Source organism: Crassostrea angulata, chromosome 8 (assembly GCF_025612915.1).
Source record: "Crassostrea angulata isolate pt1a10 chromosome 8, ASM2561291v2, whole genome shotgun sequence".
In the NCBI taxonomy this organism is placed as follows: domain Eukaryota; kingdom Metazoa; phylum Mollusca; class Bivalvia; order Ostreida; family Ostreidae; genus Magallana; species Magallana angulata.
The window spans coordinates 32,421,831-32,449,078 of NC_069118.1; the positions used below are offsets into that span (position 1 = coordinate 32,421,831).

Consider the following 27,248-nt stretch of genomic DNA (forward strand, 5'->3'; position numbering starts at 1 on the left):
GGGAGGGGGTTGTCCAAGGTGTTGATTTTTTTTCCGAATGGCGTCTGAGGCTTTTCTTTTATGTCCAGTGGCGGAGGAGAGCTTCTGGATCCGGGCATGAACTCAATTGTTTCAATTATTTTGTAAAGTGCTGCTGTCAACCCTTTGTTACAAGCATTTATTAAAACAATAAAGATTGTTTGAATATTTTGACTTTTTACTAAATTCATGATTTCATGATTTAAAAAACATATATAGTGTAACAATGTTGTCATATATCTCCTGGAGTCAAAATTACGCGGGTAGGTTAAGGCAACTCCGAGTTTAATGACCGTCAAAATTATGATCAATTTAAAAACTGTTTATTTTGATGAAAACAGTGCTGAATATTAATACCAAGTGAATGTGTTCACCAAGATTTTATTTTTCTACTTCGGAATCGACTCCATCTTTGAAGCTGCCGTACCATGGTATCACGTGACAGTTAAAAATAGATCACTTTTTTACCTTAACAAAATATCAAAAAGTGTAACACTACCCCGAAGTTCATTTGTATGTTTGCTACAATAATTCGATCGGCAATTAGTTCATGTTTATTAGTATTACCGCTAGAATCCTATTGTTAATCGCATAAAATAAGTATTGTAAATATTTATCGGAAAACCTCTCAACTTCTATAATTTCATTGAAAATACTACGTATTTTTCGTTTAAAACAAGCACAGGATTCTAGCAGCACTTTTTAAGTAGTTCAGGTCATATACCGTTGATATTTACCAAAGTCATCTTTCATAATATCCGGGGTAGTGTTACACTTTTGCGTTTTTTGTACACGCTGGCAGAGGAAAGGCTGGTCAAGCCATATAAATGTCGATCTGCTTACCTTATAAAACTCGCTGAATAAACAAAATATCCATGCCTGTATTATCCTGATAATATCCTAACTGACACTCATCTAAATCTTATGTATCTGTATTGAATAAGTCTTATTTCGGCATTGTTTACACTGCATTCCGATGATTTGTCTCCCGACATGATCTTCTCTATTAAACATGCTTGTGACGTCATCAATGATAATTTTACGTAATAGAGAGAAATCGAAGATATATAGCCTATATAGGCTAATCATTTAATATTTATTCGTTTGATGAGATATCGGCGCTTCTGATTGGTCGAAAAATTTCTTTGATACCTGCATCAATAAAATTTTCGCCGGATCTACTTTTCTCAACTGTTCTGATCTAACACTATTTATAGAACAGGAATTTCCAAAATAAACACTGTCAACAAAGTGTAAAGTTGTGTCTGTTTTATTGTCATCAAACAAAATACAACTTTATAAACATAAAAACTTGAAAGTCTAACCTTGAAAAATAAACAAAACACAATATCTTATTCACGAAATAGAAAATTAAGCGTCTTCTCACGATTTCGTCTGCTTCAGATCAATCAACATTACTGCGAGGCTGGCTGTTTCTTTTCCAGAATAATCATAACGAACATATAGGTCCATACACTTTCACGGTAACACTGCTGTTCAAACTTGGTAACGATGATTTTTAAACTTACACAGTACCCTATGTAGCAGTCTCATATTTTATGATTTAATTACAAGTACATGTATATTGCATATGCATCATTTCATTTTCATATTTTCATGATTTTTTGAATGCATATGTATTGGATTCTATAATTATTTTATTGATCTTGAAATACATTAGTGTGCATTCATTCATGACAACTTAATTTGTAGAAAGGTCCAAAGTTGCCTTTAGGGCAGTAATTATATTTTGGTCAAAGTTAAGTTGTGTCTTTTAATCTCATTGGTGTTTTAGTTTGTTTCTTGTTTGTCTATTGGTTGGTCGATTTCCCTCCAAAAGTTCTTTGGGTTTTAGTTTAATCTTTGTCAAGAGTTTGAAGAGAGCGGACTGTAATAAAGGTGTACAGACGTTTTTGACAAATTACATCTCTTCTTGGTAAGTTAATCTAATATTACTAATATTAATATCATTTATAATATTTCTACTAAATGTCAAATCAGTATTTAATCATATTTATAATTCTTTCGCACTTTCTCTGATTGAATGAATAGTGAGAGAGAGACTTTTGAAATAATAAGTTAAAGTTAAAATAGTTATAACAACTGAAGTCTCCATAGATGTGTTTTAATTAAAACTACTTTTATGATAGTGTAATAGTTGTATAATTAATTACAGAATGCACATATACCTTGCAACCATTGAGTCATATTGAACTTGGTTCAACTAGTACATGGGGCCTATTCCCATAGAATGGTATGTGTATGTTCATATGCTTAGAATATCAGATTAATGTATTATATGCATTACATAATTATAGCAATGGTTTTATAACTGAAATGTAAATGCATGTAAATTGATATAAAGGAGATACTATGTAAATTGTAGTTTACTTATATGAGTTATCTCCCTTTATAAAGTTAAATTACTTCAATACATTGATTGTACATCAATACGTAATTACTTGAAGTTCATGTGTTTTATGCCGTATATTCATACTTGTTATATTGTTTTTACAGGGTCAAATCAATCTATTTATATAACTGGTGATGATAATAAAAGCCCGTTATTCGAACCCTAACAGGAGTGTTGATTTCTTCTTTACATCAACGGATAAACCTGTTACACCTACATGATCGGTCATCAGAAATTCAGAATAAGCATCGTTTTGAGTACAATGCATCAACTCCTTCGGCGCATTCCAAGCGGCAAATACTATAGTATACCATTTAAGTACATCACTGGCTATATAGTTACCACAATGTTTACAAAAGTCGCTTATACATACTATTCTTTGTCGACATATCAACTATTTTCGTCCACGATCGCCTCTCCTTGGGTGGTTTACACGTCCAGTTGCATTTTCCATCGATCTCACATGAAAACTAGTGTTATTACGAATTTTTCTGCACAGTGAATAATATCACAAGCTATCGCATGTATTTTCCTTTCGTTTTCAATTCAACCGGTTCAGATTTTAACTCACTATTTGTGTTTAATCCATTAAATTCAGTTCAATAGCTCTCCATCAGCTGAAGGCGCATCCATTTTAAATATTGTTGCTGTTGTTATTTTGTATTCATACGCGCCGCTTCATTTACATTATTTACATTTTTGATCAATGACACTTCACATTTTTTGATTCGAAAATGTTTTATTAAATGATAAGAAATGAAGATAATAATTTTTCTATTGATCGACGTATCAAAGAAAAAATTGACCGGAAAACTTTTTCATCAATGCGCTACGCTCATTGATGAAGTTTTCCGGTCAATTTTTTCTTTGATACGTCGATCAATAGAAAAATTATTATCTTCATTTCTTAATTCAGTTAGAAGAGTTTCTAGTGATATTTTATGTATGTAGTTATTAACGCGCGTTATTCAATTTGTATGCACACATCATTGCAGTTATGAGACTATATCTTTCAAAAAATAAGGATTCAATACTTAAATATATACAAATGAAATACACAATTTCAATTAATTTAATTCAGTTTGATGCAAAAAAAGAAAAGAAAGAAAGACTGATTTTGCTGCTAAGATTATTTTCCTTCATGAGAAAATCGTGTTTCTTTTTTGCATCGACTGTCTTACAGAGTAGCGGTCCTTGAAAAGGTATGTGAAACAATTAATTCTAGAAAAGGTGGACGTCGCGTATTTTAACTGTTATTGAAATATTAGGCTATACACTGCGTGAATTCTCGCTAAACGCTGCCGTATTCGGATAGATAAGAAAATAGACAAAATAGATTCGAGTTCGGTCAATATTATGATACAATTGCATATATATGTATATCATTTCAAATATAAATGCAAAAAGTCAGTCTGCAAAATGTAGTAATGGTGGTAGCGGCGGTGGTGCGTGTGTGTGTGTGTGTGGGGGGGGGCTAAGGGATGGGAGAATGAAGGAGGGGGCGTTTCCTTTAATTTTGACAGCAATGCATTGCCCTCTCGCTTCTTTTCACAACCATTATAAATAAAATGTGAGATGCCATAAGACCGATTTAATTACTTTTCACATGTTAAAACCAAAATCATTTCAAAACTTTAAATAAATGTCTCACATGCGTCTATAATTAGAGATGTATCTTTTTTACTGGAACAGAATCATCAAAGATTTTTTTAATGCGGGTTATGTATTTTTCCTGTAATGTCGCTACTTTCATATCCCGAATGGATAACCAAAGAAAGCATTTTATTGGTTAAATAAACTATCAAAGAAACAGTCTAAAACAAATCAAAACACATCAAAACAGAAATCCAAAAAAGACATTACCCCTAGAAATATACGATTTTCAGGATTTTGCAAAGTAACCTCCCCCACCCCTTTTTTGGTTGTCAAGATTTTTTTTTTCTTCTTCTAAAATTAAACTTTACTCAAGGAAAAAATATGCAGACTTCAGCCAGGCAACATCGAAAGCGATGAACGGGGAGTAACTCTTGTATTCTTTTTCTAAAATTCTAATCAGGTGGTTACGTTCAGAGCAAGATCAGCCATGTTATCAGACAGTTAAAGAATATGTGATTTTTGGTAAACAAGGTTTGATTTCTTATCACTTGACAAAAATCAGATTGCAAGCCATGGTGATTAAAACATCTTATTCTAATTAGATCTGAAATTATAAATAACGTTAGAAATATTAAAATTATAAAGCTACTTTCGTTTTGAATCTAAATGTTCTGTATATTCAACTCCCTAAAATAGGTATAGATAATCAAACGCATAAATATCAGTTTGAGTAATTTTTAAATGATTTATAAAGTTTTGAAAACTGTCGAATAATTTCCAGCTGAAAAAATATTCAGAGGGGGTGGGGGTTATTTTAGTCATTTATCTGAATTTTATAGAGAAATCTACATTGAAATAATGTTACATACAAAATCAGTTCTTCACTGTGACTCTGAGAATTAAGAAAACATAAAAACCCCTTTTTTTTATAACTAAACATAAAAAATATATGTATTTATCTTTTTAGAGATTGAACAACCATGGATCCTCATTCCAGTGCCGGGCAGGATATACCCCGATGTGACCTTTGTGAGACCGCCAACGTACACAGCTACTGTGACTTTTGTCATTTCAACCTCTGCACGCCATGTATAGGCAAACACATCTCAGATGGATACGACAAACATAAAATAGTCCCTTTCAAGGAACGAAGATCAACCCTCATTTATCCAACATGTGAAATACATCCACACAAGAATTGTGATTTTCAGTGTGAGGATTGCGGAAACATTTTTGTTTGTTCTTCCTGTACTGCATCTAAACAGCACAAGGGACATAACTTTGTAGAAGTTACAGAAGTTTACAAGACAAAGAAAGAAGTCATTAAAAAAGACACAAAAGACTTGGAGAATCATATTGCCCCTTCATATGAAGAAATTGCTCTCGACTTAGAAAAACAGCTTGCTAGCCTGGATGGAGGATATGAGAAACTTACAACAACAATGTCTAAACAAGGAGAGCAATGGCACAGAGAAATTGACATCATCATCAACAAAATGAAAACTGAATTCAGTGAGATAAAAGAGAAACACAGAGACATTTTACAGAAACACTTGAATGAAATCAGACAGATACAGTCTCTCATAAAAGAAACATTACAAGCCATAAGGAAAATCGAGAAATCCACAGAAGTATCTCCAACAATTGAATACAGCTCTAAGATCAGAGAGTTTAGCAAGCTTCCACCCAAGGTTCAGGTATCACTGCCAACATTCATTCCAAAACCAATAGACCATGAGAAGCTGTATAGTTTGTTTGGACAGATCACCCCACTATCTACTGCTACAGAAGAAAATGTCTTGTCACTAAACCAACCCAAAACTTCAGTCAGAGAACTACTGGATGAACCAGAGCTAGTTGCCACAGTACAGACTGGGTATGAAGGACTATGCAGCGTTACCTGTCTAAATGAGGACAGGATTTGGACGTGTGGACAGACCAATGATATCAAATGCTTCAACATTAAAGGTTCATTCCTCCAAACAATCAAAACAAAATCAGAAGAATGGCCTAATGATATAGCTGTAGACATTAACATGGATCTATTGTACGCTGACGGGCCAAAAAGGACAGTAAACAAAGTAAAGAATGGACAGATAGAAGTGTTGATCACATTACAGGGATGGAAGCCTAGTAAGCTGTGTGTCACCTCTACTGGTGATCTCCTGGTTACCATGTTCAGTGATGATGAAACTCAATCCAAAGTTGTCCGTTACTCGGGATCTACAGAGAAACAAACAATTCAATTTGATGATGAAGGTAAACCTCTGTACTCAGGGAATAGAAAACCTCTATATTCAGTGAAGAGGATGATTAAATACATCACTGAGAACAGAAACCATGACATCTGTGTAGCTGACTTCTGGGCTGGTGCAGTAGTGGTGGTTAATCAGGACGGGAAACTCAGATGGAGATACACCGGTCATCCCTCAGTTACCAAGAACAAACCATTTAAACCCCGTGGTATCACAACAGACAGTCAGAGTCATATCCTGACAGCAGACAGTGACAACCATTGTATCCACATTCTGGATCAGAATGGACAGTTTCTCCGTTTCATTGATAACTGTGATCTGGAGAATCCTTATGGTTTATGCATGGACAATAATGACAATCTGTTTGTGTGCGAGTTCTTCAAAGGCAATGTAAAGAAAATCAAATATCTAAAGTAGACATCATCAATTATAAAAATGTGATGAAAATCAAACAAAGTGGTCTTTTTCTGACGTGTATATTGAATTTCTTTGTTGGCATTTTCTACGAAATAGATTTAAACTTTGCTTTCCTTGTACTGATTGATTCATAAATTCTATTCTTTCATTATATTATTAATTCTATTTTCAATAAAAAAAAATATATCTCTAATCTAATTCCATTGTTTAAAGAAAGGGGCATTTGAGCATTGTTTGCATGTTATTTACAGCTGTTGTTCCTTATCAAATAAATTGACAAGTGTCATGATCATCAGTGTCATGTCAATTACCAAGATAGATGTAGATTTCGCATGTTGCCAGTCCTATACAAACAATATACTGGTATTACATGTACAAACATGTATATGTAAAAGTTATATATTATCATAATATGTTAATTATTTATATATTATAAATAGAAAAATATTTCAGGGGCTTAAATTGACAGGGACCATTTATAAGTATTGATAGAACACTTCAGAAACATATATAACTGTTTTAATAGCTGTTAAAAGTACAAGAAAAACATTGCTTTGTATGTTTCGAGCAGAGGTTATGTAATTTGGGGCACTTGTTTTATTGTGTCAACTGATCATAGGAAAATTCTTTGCTGTACTTCAACTCTTGTAGGTATATATACATGTATTATTGTATTTTCATTTAATATTGCAGTAGGTACCATTATGATAATGAAATAATTTTTTTAAATCAGTTTAAAAAAGTGGGTATCATTATAAACTCATTCGAAAAAAAAACCATAAGAAATGTTCAACCTGATTAAAATCAGATCCTGGATCCGCTCCTTGTTTTTCTATTGTCGCTACACGAGAAGCGGATCGAGGATCCGATTATAATCAGATTGTAGAAATGTTCCAATCAATCATAATACAAATTCTGCATTATAATTTAACCGTCTCTCTGAAAGTTTACTTTTGACAACCCCCCCCCCCCCCCAAAAAAGCCCAAAAAACCAAGAGGCCCATATGCAACATCGCTCACTTGAGTAATATTTCTTGTTTCATCCATTTCAAAATGTTTAAATATGAATAATACTGTTAGACTCTAATATATTGCTAGACTTGACAACATTTTAAACAAAACTTAAAAAAGAAGCTTATTTCGTGGGGAGAGGGGGGGGGGGGACATCATACCCTAAAATCAAAGCAATTTTATCATAGGCCTCAACATTGTAAAGATAACAATTGTAAACTGAACTATAAATGATTATAAAAAGTGAAAGAAGGTCACTGTGACTTAAATGTGAGGATATGAAGATCCTTATACATAGTAATATAACAAAACATAGCAGTGTATTTCTTGAGAAATATTGGTCCGGGGGTCTCAATTTTAACAATCTAGAATCTTCACAATCTTAGGATGCATGCATAATAATCTCACAAATTGTATCACTGTAGTTCTTGAGAAGAATTTTGAACACCTTCCCTGTTTTTTTCATAATGAATTTTGAACCCTCTTCAGGCTGCAGTATTGGTCCAGAGTCATGATTATGAAGCATTGAAGTTCTTGAGAACATCAACATATTTATTTCTATGTTTAACTTTGAACCCCTCTTCTGGGGGTCACTATTTTAATTATTTTAACAATCTACGCTATCTTAGGATGCTTGCACAGTAATTAGAAAAATAATAGCATTGTAGTTCTGGAGAAGAAGATTTTTAAGCATCATCTGGGGTCAAGTTTTTTTTTTAACAATTTATGAACTTCACTATATATACAAGATTTGGTGTAACTATTGGTACTCAAGATGATTTTTTAAGACACACCCCTTATGTTCACTGTTTTGTAATCATCTCCCTTTTAAAAAAATTTTCATACTTTATTTCAACAATTTATAATTCCCTTCCCATAAAGATGCTTTGTACTAAGTTTGGTTAAATTTGGCCCAGTGGTTCTAAAGAAGACGTCAAAAATGTGAAAAGTTTACAGATGGATGGACGGATAACAGGTGATCGGAAATTCTCATTTGAACTTCAAGTTAAGGTCAGCTAAAAACCCAAATCCACCTTCTTAATGGTAAGATTCACAGTCCAAATTAGAATACTTGTTAAAAACGAAGTCATTCAAGAAAATAAACAACAACTTGTTAAACTTTTATGATTCTATTCATTTTTTTTTTAAGTTTCATAAAGACAGAATAAATTATTATGCACACTACCAAACCTGTCTGTGTACAGCGAATACTATAGTAAGACAATCAAATTATTGTTTGCTTTGTTTTCCTTTACACAAGTCCACAAGTTAATATTACATCATTGAGAAATACAAATATACAACAGTCAAAAAGAAGAAAAATCTTTGTAATTATGTTCATTGCACTTCACTGACTGTGCATCAGTCATCCGTTTGTCCGACTGTTTGTTGATAAGTCTCTCAATATGAGAATGTCTAGTGTCTGGTCACCACTCGTGGGGATACCTATTGCGGTCTCTAGGGCAGTGTTTACATTACGACTGTGGTAGATTGTATTTAACGTACGGAACTTCTACATCCTCTCCCTCCGTATCGTTACAGCACAGCTCCAGCACTAAAGCTTTTACGTGACTAGGAATCTTCTTCTTGGAGACTCTTTTCACTACTTCTGATAATCTGCAATTCAATACATCATTTTGATAAGAAAAAGAATGCATAGAAATGTTCATAAATGAAGTAAAAAGAAAGTCGATTTTTCTACCATTGCTTGAGATATTATTGCATGTCAATTGATTCCTCTGACACAAACCGTGAACTGTTGTATAATGAATTGAATGCTTGTTAAAATAGTTCAGTTTTCTAAACAAAATTTCTTAAACTAGTCTTGATACAAGAATACCCCCATCTACTCTGAGCTATAAACATCCAGTTTCACCAAAATCTCTACGAGTTCATTATTTTTGTCTTGAGAATATTTGTGTCTTGTTCAGGGTTGGGGTCAATTACTTTGAAATGTAATTAATTACTTTCAAATACATCAATAATTTTGTCAATTACTTGCAATTACAATTACATTGATTTTTTCAAATGTAATTAATTACTTTCAATTACTTTGACAAATGTAATTAAATACATTTCAATTACTTTAATATCTTAAGAAGAAATACATGTCTAAACAGCATTGAGACAGTCACACACAACACTTTTTTACAGTAATGTCTTTAAACATTTGCGTTTATTTTAATCATCATTTATAGATTTTGCTTTAAAATTTATATTTCAAAATACATGTAATATATAAACACGACAAAAAATCGGTACTAAATCCAGTGTCATTTTGGTTCATCTTTGGTTCTGAACAAGATTTTTAATACTAAATTTTTATTTAATACATTTGTTCTTGGGTATGAGAGAGCTTCAGGCCTGAACAAATTAAACCTTTTCTAGAGTGTCATGTTGTATAAACACATCAAACATAATGAGACACTTAATTAGTGTATAAACACCAGCCAATAGGTATATAACCTAAATATCATTATTTAATTTTGTCTGCCAAATTTCCTGTTTACATTATATACCTGTACATGCATATAATTGATTATATTTACTTGTACTGATAAAATGTACTGCTTAAAGCTTAAAGTTAATTTAGAACTGTATGGACTGAATATGAGACCTTAAGTTTTTAAATTTTTAACTTGAAAAAAAGTAATTGAAATGTAATTGAAAAAGTAATTGAAAATACATGATATTTTTTGCAAAGTATTGAAATACATTCAATTACTTGTAATTGAAGGGAGACTCAATTACAAATTACTTCCAATTACTTTGAAAAATGTAATTAATTACACTCAATTACAAATACTTCTTTCAATTACCCCATCCCTGGTCTTGTTAACATTCTGCCATGAAATTGTTTACTATTCCGAGACCTGAATAATTCAGAACATCAAAACACGTTAACTTACGGTAGTCCCAGTCGCTCCTGTCGTTTGGCGGGGGGCATGAAGAATGAATACAACATGGACACGCCCTGTGATAACATGGTGATCTCCAGCTTGTATTCTTTCTACAAAGGTATACACACATCATACATTTAATTATCAAGGTGACATCAAAGTATCCGACAGAGTCACAGAGTCCAATACTATCTATGGACAGCCAACAAAATGTTTAAAGAACGCTCATTTCTGGATATATGAAATCAATTCCAGCTTTGACAGACAATCATGAATCCATACATTTATCTAATAATAACAGACTAGTTTACCTGAAAATAATCTAAAAATTCCTGTAGGGTCATCTCTCCTTGAACTTCAAATCGGTCCCATAATGTGAAGTAAGTGTCATAATACTAAAATCATAAAGTACAAACATATACATACACATGCATTTGAGAAAGAGCACACAGAGGCATATCACAATTTTTAAAGTTCTGATTGAATTCATTACCTTGTTCTTGGGTGCTGCAATTGGTTCTGAGAAAGCAAAGAAGGGCAAGGCCAGATTTACAAATCCATTCTTGTAGCTTTCTAATTTATTTTGTCCTTGTACAAGCTGTAAAAGAGAACTTTAATATTGTAAAAGTGGTAATAACCATACATCGAAAGACAAGTTTTACAACAAATGCATGCCGAAATATTTTTGATCAGGTGTGGATCCAGGATTTTTTCCAAGGGCGAGGGTGGATCTACTCCCCCCCCCCCCCCCCCCATGAAAGAAAATTTTACTGAATATAATTTTCATATTCAACAAAATGCTCAAAAGTTAAAGCCCCCCTTTTTATTATAGAAGGGATGGGGGATCCAATGTTTATTTTTTATATTTAGTCTCCCTCCAGATCTGATCATGAATATCCTTGGAACGTATAGTTTTCCTTTAGAAAAGGACACAAACCTTTCCCTAGCTAACGTAGGTCAAACAAAATCAAAATGAACATGTAAATGCACAATTTTTGCCATAAAACATAACCTGCACTCAAAGCACAAGTGGCTATGATCCGTTCACGACCAGACATACCTTGATGAGTTCTACAGCCACTAGGCCTGTGATGAGTGCTGTGGTGGTAGCAATGGCTGGGATGATCTTTCCAGCAATCAACTTACTCTGAAACATTGAATGAGAAACAAATTAGTTTTCTTTACATTTTGTTTTAGAAATTAGGCTATTGTACATATCATTCTTGATCATTTGATAAACAGCATATATCTTTCTTTAGTGGTATATAAAAATCTTAAGATCGGTCCAACCCCAAAATCCACACCAAGACCCAATCAAAACAGCCTAATGATATGAACATGTATATATAGACTTAATACACATTTGTCACATACAATAGGATTCTTACATATGCTTCAGACATTTCATTAATGTCAAGTATCTAAAGAACTGACTAACATGTACACCTTGCATTAACTGTGAGAACATATACATATGAATCAACCATATCTACTTTCAATTCATTAATTCCCCTCAGCATACCTTGTGTCGATCTGCTGGTGGAATGTCATAGTTCTCGGCTCTCAAATTGGAAGCAGCCACGATAAAGTCCATGTGGAAATTAGTATCATCATCTTTCTCAAACTCGATAGGAACTAATTTCATGGCCTTTACTTTCTCCACAGGGGGTAAGTCCTTTTGTAGATTTTCCACAGCATCAACATCTGCATTTGGAAAAATAATTATACAATTTCTCCAAGCCTCTTTAAAATTCATGAAAAAGTATCCCTTCTATAGTAAGCAAATGTGAAAAATTTGACCATTAACTAGATGAATGATCTTAAATTCGACCATTAATCTTTTACCTTGATGTTCAATTTAAGACCTGGTTTGTTGTTTTTTTCAAAAGCATGCAAAGAGGAGATTTAAAAAAAATACACCCTTTTCTTACATCTCTGGGGGCATAAATGTGAAAAGATGTTGTCCATTATGTACAGTAAAACCTAGTTATAACAAAGCACCAGGGACGGGCGATTTTGCTTCGTTATAAGCGTAATTTTTAATATCCGTCAAGTTAACAACATGTAATATAGTCGCGGGGAGTGAAAATCACTTTGCTGTAAGTGTCAATTTATTATAAGTGTGTTCGCTATAACTGTGTTTTACTGTATTTGGGTTAAAATGACTGATATAAATCTATTTCATCATAGAAACAATAGATCAAATCATTTTAAGCAATATCTTTTTTCTTTAAATTCCCAAAATACAGGCATGTTCGTGTAAACGTGGGGAAAAAATATAAAAAAAAAAAATCCCTTATCTATCACAAGGAGTTTGCAACACACACAACATATTTTGTCAACAAACCTAGGTTTCCTTGGTTTCTTTCCATTTCAGCATCAGTCACTTCAATCTTTATCCCTGACCTAGGTTTAAACTCGGGCACTTTGACCTTTGACACCATATCACAGATAGCCTTTGGATCCCGAACTTGTTTGATGCCATACATTTGAGCCCTGAGATTAGCTACAGACATAACATAGTCGAAATGGGTGGTCTGCAATAAAGAGGACAAAATAAGACAAAGATTATTTCCTGCAGAGAATCGAATTGCAGGGTAAACATTACTGACAATTCAATTAAGATACAAAATAATAGTTAGGGGAAGATCACAGACTGAACTTACATTATTTACATCAAACTCCAGTGGATGCGGACATCTTTTTGGACCAGACCAAAATGGAGCTCCGGAACTTGTGACCTGATAAAAAAAATCAACCAAACACAAGTTATTCTACCTTTCTATTATCTATGACAAAACTCTTAACATTATTCTAATATGTTTGTAGAGGATTTGATTATAAATAAAATAACCATACATTATGTACTATACTTAATTTGTTTATTTTAGCTCTTAAAATTCACACAAAGCTTTCCTGTTATTAACATCAAGGTTACACAAACGCTCTCTAATGCCATTTCCACATGACATATATTATTTCCATTTCCTTAAGATGACAATTTCAGGAACTTTTCTGCCCCCCTCCCATTCTTCAATTATACTATTTTTTCCTAAGTTTTATTATGAAGGATTGTTATGCAATTTGGTTTCCATCAGATTATAAGCTGACAATGGATTTTCATAAGTGTACATGTACATGCATAAAGACAATTCAATAAAAAGAAATAGCTGTGTATAAATCACTATCAACAACACAGACCTGATCAGGAGGGAAGTTGAACAGAAGCTGACGAATGTTGTTATTATAGTTCTCCTGGAACAGATTCCTGGCAAAAGCCACGCAGTCCTGGAAACTGGTTGGTCTCTCGTCAACGATGGCCTTCTTAATTCCATGTAGTGTCTCCACCTACATGTACACAAGGCAAACCAAACGTTAATCACACAAAAAATACTACTATATTTGATATTTATTATAACATGGAGAAATTTCATTATGAATAGGGTGATTGATACCCTTTATGGAAGAAAAAAGGGCACAAATTCTTCAATGTATCCCCATTTTCTGTTGGAAGAAACTGAGATTATTTGCATATTCATGCAACATTGGCTTGTGCACATGAAGATAATTTGAATGTTCAATGGACGAAAATCACAAATGCCCCTGGTTTTGACTTACTGTCTGTGTGCCTGGGAGTTTGGCAGTTCTCTCCAGGAATTTAGGATCTGTGGCATATTGAAGGGCGCCCTCTACTGGCTGGATGAACAGTCCCTCAAACTGGTCTCTGGCCCACTGCAAAAACACAAATTATACCATATCAAAGGGATAATATATTTAAGAGTTTAACTAATAGGGCAGCAATTAAGCCATATTCTATGGAAATTTTTGAAAAAAGTATAGATTGGCCAAATTTGGTATATTGGTGTATGTTATCCTGATGTGGTTCCCAACTTGAGTGACATCATCATTGCGAGTACTGTATGTACACTGCATTGAAAATATGTAATTACTGTTATTGTGAATTGACTCACAGAATTAATTGAAAGACCTTGTTTGAATAGCATTGCATTAGCAGCGGAACAATTTGTAGATTTTTGCATGTTTAGAAGGTTTTGATCTTTCACAACTTCATGCTTCAAAATATCAAATTTGTACATGCATTGTGGTAAATACACACATGAACATTCACTCTTAAAAAAAAATTATTACAAAAATAATGTAGTTTCAATGACATTGAGGAGCTTCATTAAGTTACAAAATAAAAAATAACCTTTTTATTCTCATCTAATATTTATAGGTTTTTCCTTTAATCAAGTTCTCTCAACCTTGAACTTAGCTCTCTACACACAATCCTTAAACTTCCAACAGAAACTTGACAGGTCTGGGGATCTCTACAGGAATTCTCTACCTGTAGTGTGTGTTCGATGGAATTGGGGAAGTTCTTGAGGGTACAGATAGGAATGGATTTCTCGGGAGGGCCCTGCGAGGAGGAGTAAGACTCGGTCAGTTTGGGAATGACCACCTGTACGTTGCCCTTGGTGCCCAGGGTCCCTGATTCCAGCAGGGGCTTGTTGTAATACACACATCTCCTGTCCATGTACAATCCTGGGCAATAAAACAAGCCCATATTGATTATTATTCAATACAACATACTATACTAAATTATGCAGTTTTTAGTACATGTTTATAAGCATTTTAATAAGCATTTTAATATTTTTTTCATATACACATGTACTGTTGATGCATGAATATTAAATCATCTGAATTTTTTAAAATTCTTATATCAACGGTGTTTGCTGAAATATCATAGTACCATTTCAGTTCTTTGTATACAATTTTGTTTTTTTTTTAAATTTTAAAAAAGAAACTCACTTGCATCCACATTGTCCAGGGCATTAGCCACACCATCCAGCTTCTCAAAGAAATCGTCAGTGTAGATGTTCATCATTGCGAGTACTGTATGTACACTGCATTGAAAATATGTAATTACCGTTATTGTGAATTGACTCACAGAATTAATTGAAAGACCTTGTTTGAATAGCATTGCATTAGCAGCGGAACAATTTGTAGAGTTTTGCATGTTTAGAAGGTTTTGATCTTTCACAACTTCATGCTTCAAAATATCAAATTTGTACATGCATTGTGGTAAATACACACATGAACATTCACTCTTTTAAAAAAAAAAATTATTACAAAAATAATGTAGTTTCAATGACATTGAGGAGCTTCATCAAGTTACAAAATAAAAAATAACCTTTTAAGTCTCATTTTCTCATAATTTTAGCACAACAAATTTTTTTTCTTCTAAAAAATCTAATATTTATAGGTTTTTACTTTTATCAAGTTCTCTCAACCTTGAACTTAGCACTCTACACACAATCCTTAGACTTCCAACAGAAACTTGACAGTTCTGGATATCTGCAGGAATTCCCTACCTGTAGTGTGTGTTCGATGGCGTTGGGGAAGTTCTTGAGGGTACAGATAGGAATGGATTTCTCGGGAGGGTCCTGTGAGGAGGAGTAAGACTCGGTCAGTTTGGGAATGACCACCTGTACGTTGCCCTTGGTGCCCAGGGTCCCTGATTCCAGCAGGGGCTTGTTGTAATACACACATCTCCTGTCCATGTACAATCCTGGGCAATAAAACAAGCCCATATTGATTATTATTCAATACAACATACTGTACTAAATTATGCATTATGCAGTTTTTATTAAATGTTCATAAGCATTTTAATATTTTTTTCATATACACATGTAATGTTGATGCATGAATATTAAATCATCTGAATTTTTTTAAAATTCTTATATCAACGGTGTTTGCTGAAATATCATAGTACCATTTCAGTTCTTTGTATACAATTTTTTTTTTTTTTTTTAATTTTAAAAAAGAAACTCACTTGCATCTACATTGTCCAGGGCATTAGCCACACCATCCAGCTTCTCAAAGAAATCGTCAGTGTAGATGTTCTCTGTATCGGGCCCCACCCTGTTTTCCTGGGAGGTGATGTTTATGTAGGGATTCATGTGTTTGGCAGCACAGGCTGCTGTTGGGGATTTAGGTTTCTAAAACAAAATTTAGTGGATATGTATAAAAGTGTGTGTGCGCTTGTGACCTGTTATCTCGGACATTAACCTAAGGTGACAGAAATTATCAAAACACCCAAAACTGTTAATAAAATGTTTGTTTTTTACCTTTAAAACAAATCCAACTAAATATCAACATGTTATGTGTTGATTTTTTAACACACTCTTGAGAAAACCAAGAGGAAGAGATGTTGAATCAAAACTATATATTTTATGAAGAGTATTAAAAGTGGAAAAATTTAAAGTGAAGGGCAAAAACATCGTACGGTATGTGTATTGTTTATTTTTAATCACAATAAAGAATTTGGTTGGGCTAGTAGATATTGAGGTAGGGCAAGTAAATTTTGCCTTGCCACTTGCCCGAGGGCAAGTGCTAAAAAAATGTATTTGTCAGCCCCCGGGCCTCTTAAATGAAACTATATCTTATTTTTAAGCCTATATTCATACTGAAAACAAACTCTCTCTCTCTCTCTCTCTCTCTCTCTCTCTCTCTCTCTCTCTCTCTCTCTCTCTCTCTCTCTCTGAGCACGTATATATATACTGACCTGTACGTCCCAGGGCCTAAACAGGCACTGTCTGTTAAGGTTGGATTTCTCAATGATGTCCATGTCTGTCACATATATATGTCCATTCTCTCCTGCAGACAGACCCATCAAGGCCCAGTTCTTTAACATTTCACATCCAATGGCACCAGCTCCCACCTACAAAACAATTCTAACATTACTACACTTCAAATATCTTCATTCAAGCACTTCGAATACTTCATGTCTAAAAATATTTAACAAAGTTACCAGTCTTATCATAAACTGCTTCCACATTGCTCAAAGATGTAACAATTGTAAATATACATTTTCGTCGTATGCATTATATCAATAACTTTTATCATATCATCCAATTACTGTAATCTGTTATTCAAAAGAAATCAACAGCACTTACCAAGAAATATTTGAGGTTTCCCATCTTCTCCTGGAAATCTGACCCAAATACAGCTACCTGCCCATCATATCGACTATTGGTCTGAAAGTCAAAAAAATGTTTTGATTTTAAATCTGACAATAGATAAATACTTATAAAGTGACAATTTTGCATCAATTTGAGCTGTTTATTCTATGTTCAACTTCTTTGAACCATTGGCGTGCTAAATGGTTTACATTAACTTACTGGTTTACACTTACTGTTAGAAATCACTGGTTTACATTAGTAGTTACTGTTTTACAGTTACTCTCTAATTTACTAGTTACTACATGTAATATTTGGTCTATGGTTACGACAGTTACATACTGGTTTACTAATTACTACAGTACCGATCAGACCCAACCTAACACCAGTGTAAACCCCAACTAAACCCTGGGTTCACTTTTTGAAAATTTGGGTCCACTCGAGGTTTACTTTGGGTTTACTTGGGGTTTACTCGAGAATTGCTTTTGGAGTCAACTATACGCACTAAAGTGTAAAACAAACTTGTATTTTATCTTATCATCCTACTGCCTGTAATTCCTGCCCTTTGTAAATTCTGAATACACATGTAGCGTCTGCTTTCAGGGTATTCTTCTGATCGGGGTTTACTCTCTGTGTCAACTCTGGGTTTACTTGGGGTTTACTCTGGGTCCACTCTAGTAAACCCAGAGTAAACCCAGAAAGTAAACCCAGGGTTTAGTTGAGATTTACTTTCTGTTAGGTTGGGTCTGATCAGTACTGTAAACCCTAACTCAACCCTGGGTTTACTTTCAGGGTTTACTCTGGGTTTACTACAGTGGACCCAGAGTAAACCCAGAGTGGACACAAATAGTAAACCCTGATCAGAAGCATACTCTGAAATTAGACGTTACATGTGTATTTGGAATATACAAGAGGCAAGAATTACAGACAGTAAGATGGTAAGTTAAATGAAGGGTCTGCTTCACAAGTCAGTGCTACAGTTGACCCAAAAAGCAAATTCAGAGTAAACCGAAAGCAAACCCAAGGTAAACCCTGAAAGTAAACCTAGGGTTTAGTTGGGATTTACTTTGGTGTTAGGATGGGTCTGATCTGTACTGTACAAGTACTCAATGATTTACAGTTACAACAGTTATTTACTGGTTTACTAGTTACTACAAGTACTTAATGATTTACAGTTACAACAGTTACTTACTGGTTTACTAGTTACAAGTACTCAATGATTTACGGTTACAACAGTTACTTACTGGTTTACAGTTTTCCTCTGTCAGAGAGGTGTCCTTGTCTTCTGGCAAACACTCCAGAGCATCAAAGTACATGTACTGACACACTGGGTGGAACTTCCCTGAGCAGGCCTGAAAACAGCAAGATCAACTCATCTTATTACATCTCATTATCATTATCATAAGACATTTTCATATGGGTTTAAACAGTCACATGACAAAGCAAATGGAATATCACATTCCAACGCTTAAAGAGCCTTAAAGGTTTTTCTGTAGAAGAGATGACAATTTCTGCGGATTGTACTGAAATATTTAATAGCTGCATGTAGACATGCCATGCCCCGGGGGGGGGGTCCACATATTTATATCTCCTCCATTATACGTTCAATTTATTATTTTTTCAATAAACTAAACTAATTCTTGATACATGTAAAATAATTTTAATAGAACATAGCTCCAATCAAATGCATATTAACAAGAAGAAAAAAAAGGTTTAATCATCATATGACATTTGACCTTACCTTCATGACCTCCTGAGCTGCCACCCCTCCCATAATGGCTGCCAATGGACACAAGTCTCCACGGCAGGTGTAAGCCATCTCTCTCATTACATTCTTGTCCAGCTCATCCGCTTTAGCTGGTGACTTCTCATTCAAGGCCTTCACAACTTTAAGGAATTCATCAGCATCAGCCTTAAAAAGAAGAGAGAAAAAAGCTTCAAAATCAAAATTTTACTGATTTGATAACTTTCTTAAACATCTAAGGTTTCTGTTCTAAAAACAACAAGCAAATTTGTTTTAGGTTTGATAACTCACCCCCAAAAAAATTGGGACTTTGAAAGTTTTAAGTTATTGTTTCTTAAAGAAAAAATTGGAATTTGGAAGTATAAAAGTATTGTTTCTATGAATGTAATTAAAACTGACCTTGCATCGACTACAAGGCAGCTGTCCTTTCTGTTACTGGAATTCATACAGAGCCTGGAAACCAATGTGTAACTGACCGGGGCGGTCAAACTTAGCAAAGTCTGTCATGAGGAACTCGGGGGCAACCATAGCAACCTTGATGGATTTCTGAAAGCACAAAGAAATTAAAATCAGTAATGAGTTGTAAGGTAGGGAATTTTTTTTTATTCAATTCCATAGTTACAACAATGAACCCTACTTTTGAAACACCATTAAAAAAAAATCAATAGGAAAAAGCTGGAAGAAAATAAACTGACACAATACAGTCAAACTTTGTTATCTCGAACTAGATGGGACTATTTGAAAACATTGAGATATCTGAGTATTCGAAATATCAAGGGCAAAACACTTAAAAAATAAGAGGCTAGAACTTAAAAATCACTTCAACATATCCATTGTATTTGAGATATCGATGTTCGAGATATTGAATTTCAGCTGTATACAGTTGTATAAACTTACAAAGTGAATCGTTTTATGCGTCTTGACTTGGGAAAGTACTCCCCCTCATTCATAGTTGGAAAATTTGGTTGTATCTCCAATGCTAAACGTGTACGGTCCTGCAATTAACAAAGCATTTATCAGATAACAACAACAACAAAAACACAACAAAACTTTTCTTTAATACGTACATGTATCTTCTTTTTTTACAGTATCTCCAAATATCAAATTGGTACAGCCCAAAAGTAAATCAAAAACTGTTCTTTTTAACATACAAGTGTACATATAGGTGAAGTAGGTAATCCATATATTCTAAAGTAAATTGATTCAAATGTTCCAAAGGAAATAGACTGAGGGAGAATTATCTAGCACTTTGATTTTGATTGGTTTACACCCATTGAGCTCAGTCATTCCTTGTACTTCAGCGAAAGTGACGTGATCCCCGTCTTCGTATCCATGGCGGGCTTCGTACAAACAAGTGACCACGCCCTCTTTATCCTAAAAATAGATCAAATTGTTTAGCCCGCATCATTTGAACACTTTTGTTTATTTTTTTTTTCATCTTAACATAATAGAGGCTGTGAATTTAATTTTTTTTATTTCTTTCTCTCCCGACACCATGAGAAAAAAAAATCAAGTTTGAATAAGGAACAATCAATTTTAACTTAAATCATTTTTAACTTATTTAGTGTTTCACAATCACCCTGACCAGAATGTCTTTTACTGTACAGTATGTTAAACCCTGCACCACCAGTCAGGATTCAGTTTTTTTTTTTTAATCTGTCTGGGTCTGCTTTACCTTAGTGATGGATGCCACCATGTTTGAGATGGGCTCCTCCCCATCCACATCATTCATCACGAAATTATCTCCAAAGTCGCAAAACAGCTCCCTGCCAAAAACCAAAACCCCCACATTAACATTACTATAATCAGACATTGTCAATGAGCCTCAGTTCTAGTTTCTATAGCGACAAGTCACGATGACTGATAAGGAACAACCAACAAGGAGCTTCATACACCAATGGTATTCATTATTTGCCTGAATTTTCATCACATACAGAATGCCTTTTTAAAATCATGGAAATTTTTACTATGGAAAACCTGACAATTCGCTTGGAAGCTTGCAGAAAATAAGGTTAACCCTCATAAATAAGGCAAACCATTTCATTCAATAAACGAATATCAGCTTAAGTCCAACAAAATTAAAACTTACACAAACAGTCCTCTGGAATCAACAGAAATGAATTTAATGTTGTTCTTGTGGCAGATCTCTCCAATTCGGATTTTCTCCTCCAAATTTGAGTTAGTCAGGACAACTACCTACAAATGAAATCATAAAGACTAGTAAATTATTTCAAGCTAAAAATAATTGAGTAAGTAAAATATATATTCAATTCACATCTTAATAAAAACAATTAAGAAATTCAAAGAAATTTTACGGAAAATGGTTTCTAAAACAGCATTTAAATAAATACTAGAGGTACTGTGAGCAAGCTCACAATTGATACCCCCTGCTAAGAAAAAAAATCATAACGCGTGTATTTTTGCTATTATAGAAAATATTGGATGAATCTATTTCACTGTCCATTTTCTATAAATAACAACTGCTCTATTTTTGAAAACTGTTAATGCTAATAGGAGTAAACAAACCAATTTCTGTCCTTTAATTCCATTTAAATTTAAGTTAACTGTTGATGCATGAGGACAGTTGCATCCTTCTGTTAACAACCATGACTGGAATCAAACGAAATCCACATGTCAAGTATTCTCTTTTGGGAAGTGGACAGGCATAGCCTACAACAAGTAATCTATTATTTTACACTCGCAAAAATAAAATTTGAAAACAAAAAAACATTTATTGTGGAACACATGTGGAAAGTTTGACTGAATTCTGTAGCTACATCAAAAAGTTATGAGCGATTATTAAAACCATGGTGCTCGCGGTGGCCTCTGATTTAAGAAAATATGTTTAAAGTTATACTGTATGCAATTTCACGGCGTGTTAATTTTGAATGATTTTCTTGGTTCTAGTTTGTGCAAATATACATGTCTATTCACAAGACATAGCAAACTTGTTTATATCATGACCACCCGAGAATATATACATGTACAAGTTTAGGAAACCCTGCCTTTTGGGGGAGGGGTTGAAAAACTGCCGTTATATTATTCAATTTTAAAGAATTGGCGTGCATTTTCATATAAATTAGCATTGTCAGGTTCTAATAAAACTAATGCGGGTGCTGAATCATAGCTAAATTCATACTTCACTTTAATATTGGCAATTTAATATTATTAGAGATAATAAATCTATTGAGAAGGTGCATATTGTCAAACCATAACATGGAAATGGGATGAAAGGGGAGCGTGCACATGTCTACAACGTATATACATATATATGACATTCAAAATGAACAAATTTAAAAACAAAACCTATGTAACAGAGGAAAACAATTAAAACTCAGAAAATATCAAGACATAAAATTTAAAATAACACCGGCAAGCAATTATTATTTACTGATTTATGCATCAAATTTTCTTCAAGCATAATGGTTGGTAATAATTGCATTAAAAATGTATTTACTAAACATTTCATCAATCACTCCTTTTTCATTTCATGCGAGTGGTTTCAGTGAAAGTTGGTTAATACAGAGTAACCTTGATCAGGAGAGGTACCAGCCACAAAGGCTCATTGTTGGTGATTTCTAATCTACACACATCGATAGAACGCCAAAAAAACTCCACTTTATGACTTAAAACACATCATAACAATTTTCCTTCATCCACTTCTCTTCGCAAGCCAATCTGATTAAAATATCAGCTGTTCTGATACATAATAACATATATTAAGTGAATGTCAAAAATATACAGTCAATAAATGAAAAAAAGATGAATGAATATATATATATAAATAAATGAATAAATTAATTAATTAATAAGTAAAATAGAGCAGTTAATAAACTATAATATATAATTATATATATATACAAATATATAATTACATACAATAAGTCAATGTCAAGAAATAAAGTCAATAAATAAACAAACAAATGAATAAATAAATAAATAAATAAATAAATATATAAGTTAATTAATACAAAGAAGTTAAAGTTAATGACACGCCTCATTAATGGAAGAAATTAGAGACATGGTGCGGTAGTAGGTTGTTGATCTTTTACTACCGGTAACTTAAAATTAAGGAGTTGAAAGGCCCATGCATCACCGTAGTCCAATGTAACACTCGTTTTCTCGTCCAGTGTATGGTTAAGAATAGTTTATTTTGTCTGTAAGGCCGCTGAGTTCGCAACAAAGATAAATGTTGAAAAAGTGTGAGATGTCTGTCCATCAATTATTGCGAATCGAGCAAGTCCCTGTACAGGAGCAAGTAATGTGAGCAGCGTCGTGTCACCTGTCTTGATGACAGGTAGTGATATTTACCTCTGTCTGTTATACCATGTTTCGAAGGATCATTTTTTTTCAATTAATATTAAAAGTTTTCTTTATATATCAAAGTTTCTCTTTGAATATATATACTGTGGAATCATTTAAATTCGTGGGGGCCAATTTTCGTGGATTGTGATTTTTTTGCTCATTCAAGGGGATGTAATCTCGTGGATGCGTCGGTTACTGTTTCAGTAACAAAGACAACTCTTTCTAAATTTGTTTTCGTTGAGGATTTAATTTCGTGGGAGAGGAATACCCACGAATAACACGAAAATTGAGCCACCACGAATATTAATGATTCCACAGTACATGTATATACACATACAAAGGGTGAGGATATTGTGTATTGGAAAGATGAGGAACTGGAGGGGATATACTAGGATTACGATTTTATATTGGCAATTAAATGAGAGAGAGAGAGAGAGAGAGATGTCATTTCAATATTCAATAAATAATTATCATATTGCACCAAAGAAATCAAGATTACAGTAAAATTAAATGCCTGCATAATGCAGATTTTCCGGTGTAATGTAGAATAATGACCCCACGGTCATTATTCTACGCAGAAAAATTACCCCCGGTCATTATTCTACGTAGAAAAATGACTCTTTTGCCTGAAGCATAAGTGTCATTTTCATAAAAATGAGCAGTCTCTAGCTACATGAAGAAAAGTGACCCCTGTAGAATAATGACCCCCTTATAGATTAAAGTTTTTCAGTATATTTTGTTATTATTTATGAGATAGTTTTTACAATATTGTAATTTTTACTGCAGTTTACAGAAAGTAACAGAAATTATAATTCATATAAAATAGTCATTGTGCTTATTTAGAATTCTTAGCTGATATATATTTTTCACTCTAGACACTCTACAGAACCATGATTCCAAATTTGGAAAAATTCAATACATAATTATGGATTTTGCAGCATTGATACACATGCATGAAATCTGAAGAAACAGTCCAGTTATAATTTACCTAAACAACATATAGCTCATCGGCAATCGATGCTCTTCAAATAGCATAAATTGAGGAAACTTTAATCTCAAGGATTAAAATACATGTAAAACATAAACATTCAATATTTTACCAAATTTATTTTGTTCATATTCTTATGAAAAAGCTCAATTATGTCTGATTTTATAAAAATGTTGTCATAAAAATCACAAGTTTTTCTTTAATTACAAAAAAAGAATTGTTTTTAAATACCACAAAAAAGGTAAAATAGAAAAGTATAGGAATTTCCCTATCCATTAAGGTATTACATGTAGGTATTGGTTCATAAAAAATAAAGTTATATATGACTCTATAATGTGAGGCCCTCAATTCAGTTTTTGCTCCATTTTGATGCTAGCTTGAGATTACCTCACCTATATGACATCATAGTGATGAGTTGTTTTTACTCACATAAGTGTAATATTTGCTGAACTTTTATTTAAGCCTAATTTCGGAACAAATACACAATTGCAATGACTTAACTCATTAAATATGTCATAGGGAAAAGAAACTTGCTTATAAGGAGTTTTTCTTTTTACTCTTGTATATTGTTACCATGGTAACAAATTTAACAAAATTTATCAAAAGACATATCATGCGGAAGAGAGTTCAAAATCCAGAAGAACAAAAAATACCCACTAAGTCTGTGAAATATGTAAAATCAATATAAAGTTACTCAGTATCTAATACTCTAAATTATCTGCATGTAAAATACTGGCTAGGGTATAAGTTTTTACAGGTTCCTTCCTTTAAACTTGGACAATGTAGTTACGAAAATGAATTTTACTTACATCAAGTGTGGCTCATTGTTGTGTTTTATTCTTTGAAGATTAGTTCCATTTCAATTTACATGTTATCTAAAATGAAATGCTTTGAATTTAATTCTACATGTATCAAACACTATCCCCAACATTTGCAATTCCATGTCAAAAGCAGCCATATGTTTAAAACTGAGAGAGAGAGAGAGAGAGAGAGAGAGAGAGAGAGAGAGAGCAATAACTACATCTTAATGCACAACACATCTGTACAGCCTAAAGACAAACACCCCCACCCCCCACCCCCAACCAACGTTCTATATCAACCCCCATCCCAACATATTGTCAGATCTATTTTTTCAATGTTTTCCCTTGGACTGAAATGTCACATTTTCAATGGTTTAAACATAGCACGTGATTGCCTCATATATCTCTATATTTGTTCTGTGAGAAATAATATTAGGCAATATGGCCCTCATTAGTCGACGCTTCGCTTATTCATTTCGACATTTCATAGTATTTTATACATAAACTGCATGCCGTAAGTTCTTAAAGAATTTGGAGTAGTTGCCCTTTGAAATTCTTTAAAATTAGAATAGTTGCCCTTAGAATATTGACGTCACATTGTTTTGTCTGGAGCAGAACAAAATGGCAGCATCGAAATTTGCTCAAATCTCTGCAGAGGAAAGGGAGAAAACATTTAAAATTGAATAGCAACAAAACATTGTAAGTAAACATGGGTGAAGCAAAGATTTTGAAAGAGTATTTGTAAGGTGAGATTGAAAATTTTGAAGAGTTTAAATGAGTTAAATTGGACGAGATGTAAGGCATCTTGTACATGGCTTTGCGTAGATCATCGCTATTTGTGAATAAATATGTCGCTTGAAAGTCCTCGAGAAAACAAAACACTTATTAGGTTAGTTACTGACTCACTACGGAAATATATTGGGTTGATCAATCTCATAGAAGGCTCGGCTTCGCCTCGCCATCTATGAGATTGATCAACCCAATATATTTCCCTAGTGAGTCAGTAACTAACCTAATAAGTAATAATAGTATTAATAAATAAATATTATACTTTAGTAAATATCTACTTAAAATGATTACTGATAATTTCATTCAATTTTGATTATGATAAACAAAGATAGGTTTTGTGGATTAAGTACTAACCAACATGGTAGGCTTCTACATGTTAAAGAGTGCATACCTACATCTTCGGTATATAGTCATGTCACATGCATGACAAATTAATTTACTCAAATTTAATGCAAATCTGTCATCATAAATATAGAAGTGGAACCTACCGGACACTTATATAATTCCCTTACGATGCAAACTAATCTTAGATAGCTGGAAACTGCTAGAATGAAGTATTTTTCCTCACCGGAAACTGTCTACTTCTCTACTTTCACTTTTGCTCGATTGAAATGATCGCAGTAAAAACCCGAAGTGAAATTTGGTCTCAAAATTTATAAAAATGTCTTCTAAATTCATATACATGTATAATTAGAAACACACATGTATTTTCATTGTTTAATGTAAAAACTCAAAATAATTTACATTCAAGTTTAAATCACTATTTCTTTAATTTAAATTTTTTTTTTAAATCCCGGAAGGGGGGGGTGTTGTGATGGACATTTTCATTAAAATGATTAAACTTGTTGAACTTGTTGGAAATTTAGTTTTTTCACATAAATGAGAAGATTTACAAAAGAAAAATGCACGTTTATCATAACCCCCACGACATATAGGCTGACCCCGCAAGGGACATACTTTGCAGAATATAAAACCAACATGTACAAGGATTTTACTGTTATTATCACGAAGCCGATAACGGGTACAGTAAATCGTAATCTAACAGATTGA

General features: G+C 33.4%; 2 protein-coding genes and 2 long non-coding RNA genes across 5 annotated transcripts; 2 read left to right on the forward strand and 2 right to left on the reverse strand.

The window, feature by feature from the left end:
- The first annotated feature begins 1,563 nt into the window (after window positions 1-1,563).
- Window positions 1,564-2,597, forward strand: LOC128158791 (uncharacterized). The gene is made up of 2 exons (XR_008240040.1): window positions 1,564-1,954; window positions 2,195-2,597. It is a non-coding gene; the product is annotated as an uncharacterized LOC128158791 (long non-coding RNA).
- Window positions 2,598-4,491: 1,894 nt separating this feature from the next.
- Window positions 4,492-6,989, forward strand: LOC128158754 (uncharacterized). The gene is made up of 2 exons (XM_052821713.1): window positions 4,492-4,549; window positions 4,995-6,989. Exon 2 carries the CDS (start codon window positions 5,008-5,010, stop codon window positions 6,697-6,699), a length of 1,692 nt encoding a protein of 563 aa, XP_052677673.1. The 5' UTR covers window positions 4,492-4,549; window positions 4,995-5,007; the 3' UTR covers window positions 6,700-6,989.
- Window positions 6,990-8,819: 1,830 nt separating this feature from the next.
- Window positions 8,820-20,312, reverse strand: LOC128158753 (ubiquitin-like modifier-activating enzyme 1). Its single transcript, XM_052821711.1, has 18 exons — window positions 20,214-20,312; window positions 19,716-19,862; window positions 19,314-19,484; window positions 18,817-18,924; window positions 17,570-17,650; window positions 17,179-17,334; window positions 16,447-16,612; window positions 15,986-16,182; window positions 14,229-14,342; window positions 13,812-13,958; window positions 13,277-13,351; window positions 12,958-13,147; window positions 12,133-12,314; window positions 11,671-11,757; window positions 11,104-11,208; window positions 10,922-11,005; window positions 10,620-10,720; window positions 8,820-9,327 (listed from the first exon to the last, which is right to left on the reverse strand). Exons 3-18 carry the CDS (start codon window positions 19,398-19,400, stop codon window positions 9,186-9,188), a joined length of 2,022 nt encoding a protein of 673 aa, XP_052677671.1. The 5' UTR covers window positions 19,401-19,484; window positions 19,716-19,862; window positions 20,214-20,312; the 3' UTR covers window positions 8,820-9,185.
- Window positions 20,313-20,558: 246 nt separating this feature from the next.
- On the reverse strand, window positions 20,559-26,800 carry LOC128158792 (uncharacterized). 2 transcript variants are annotated; one of them, XR_008240042.1, is made up of 6 exons: window positions 26,687-26,800; window positions 25,419-25,484; window positions 21,843-21,986; window positions 21,406-21,512; window positions 20,992-21,082; window positions 20,559-20,690 (listed from the first exon to the last, which is right to left on the reverse strand). It is a non-coding gene; the product is annotated as an uncharacterized LOC128158792 (long non-coding RNA). The 2 variants fall into 2 exon arrangements; XR_008240041.1 differs by lacking the exon at window positions 21,843-21,986.
- Between the last annotated feature and the right edge of the window lie 448 nt (window positions 26,801-27,248).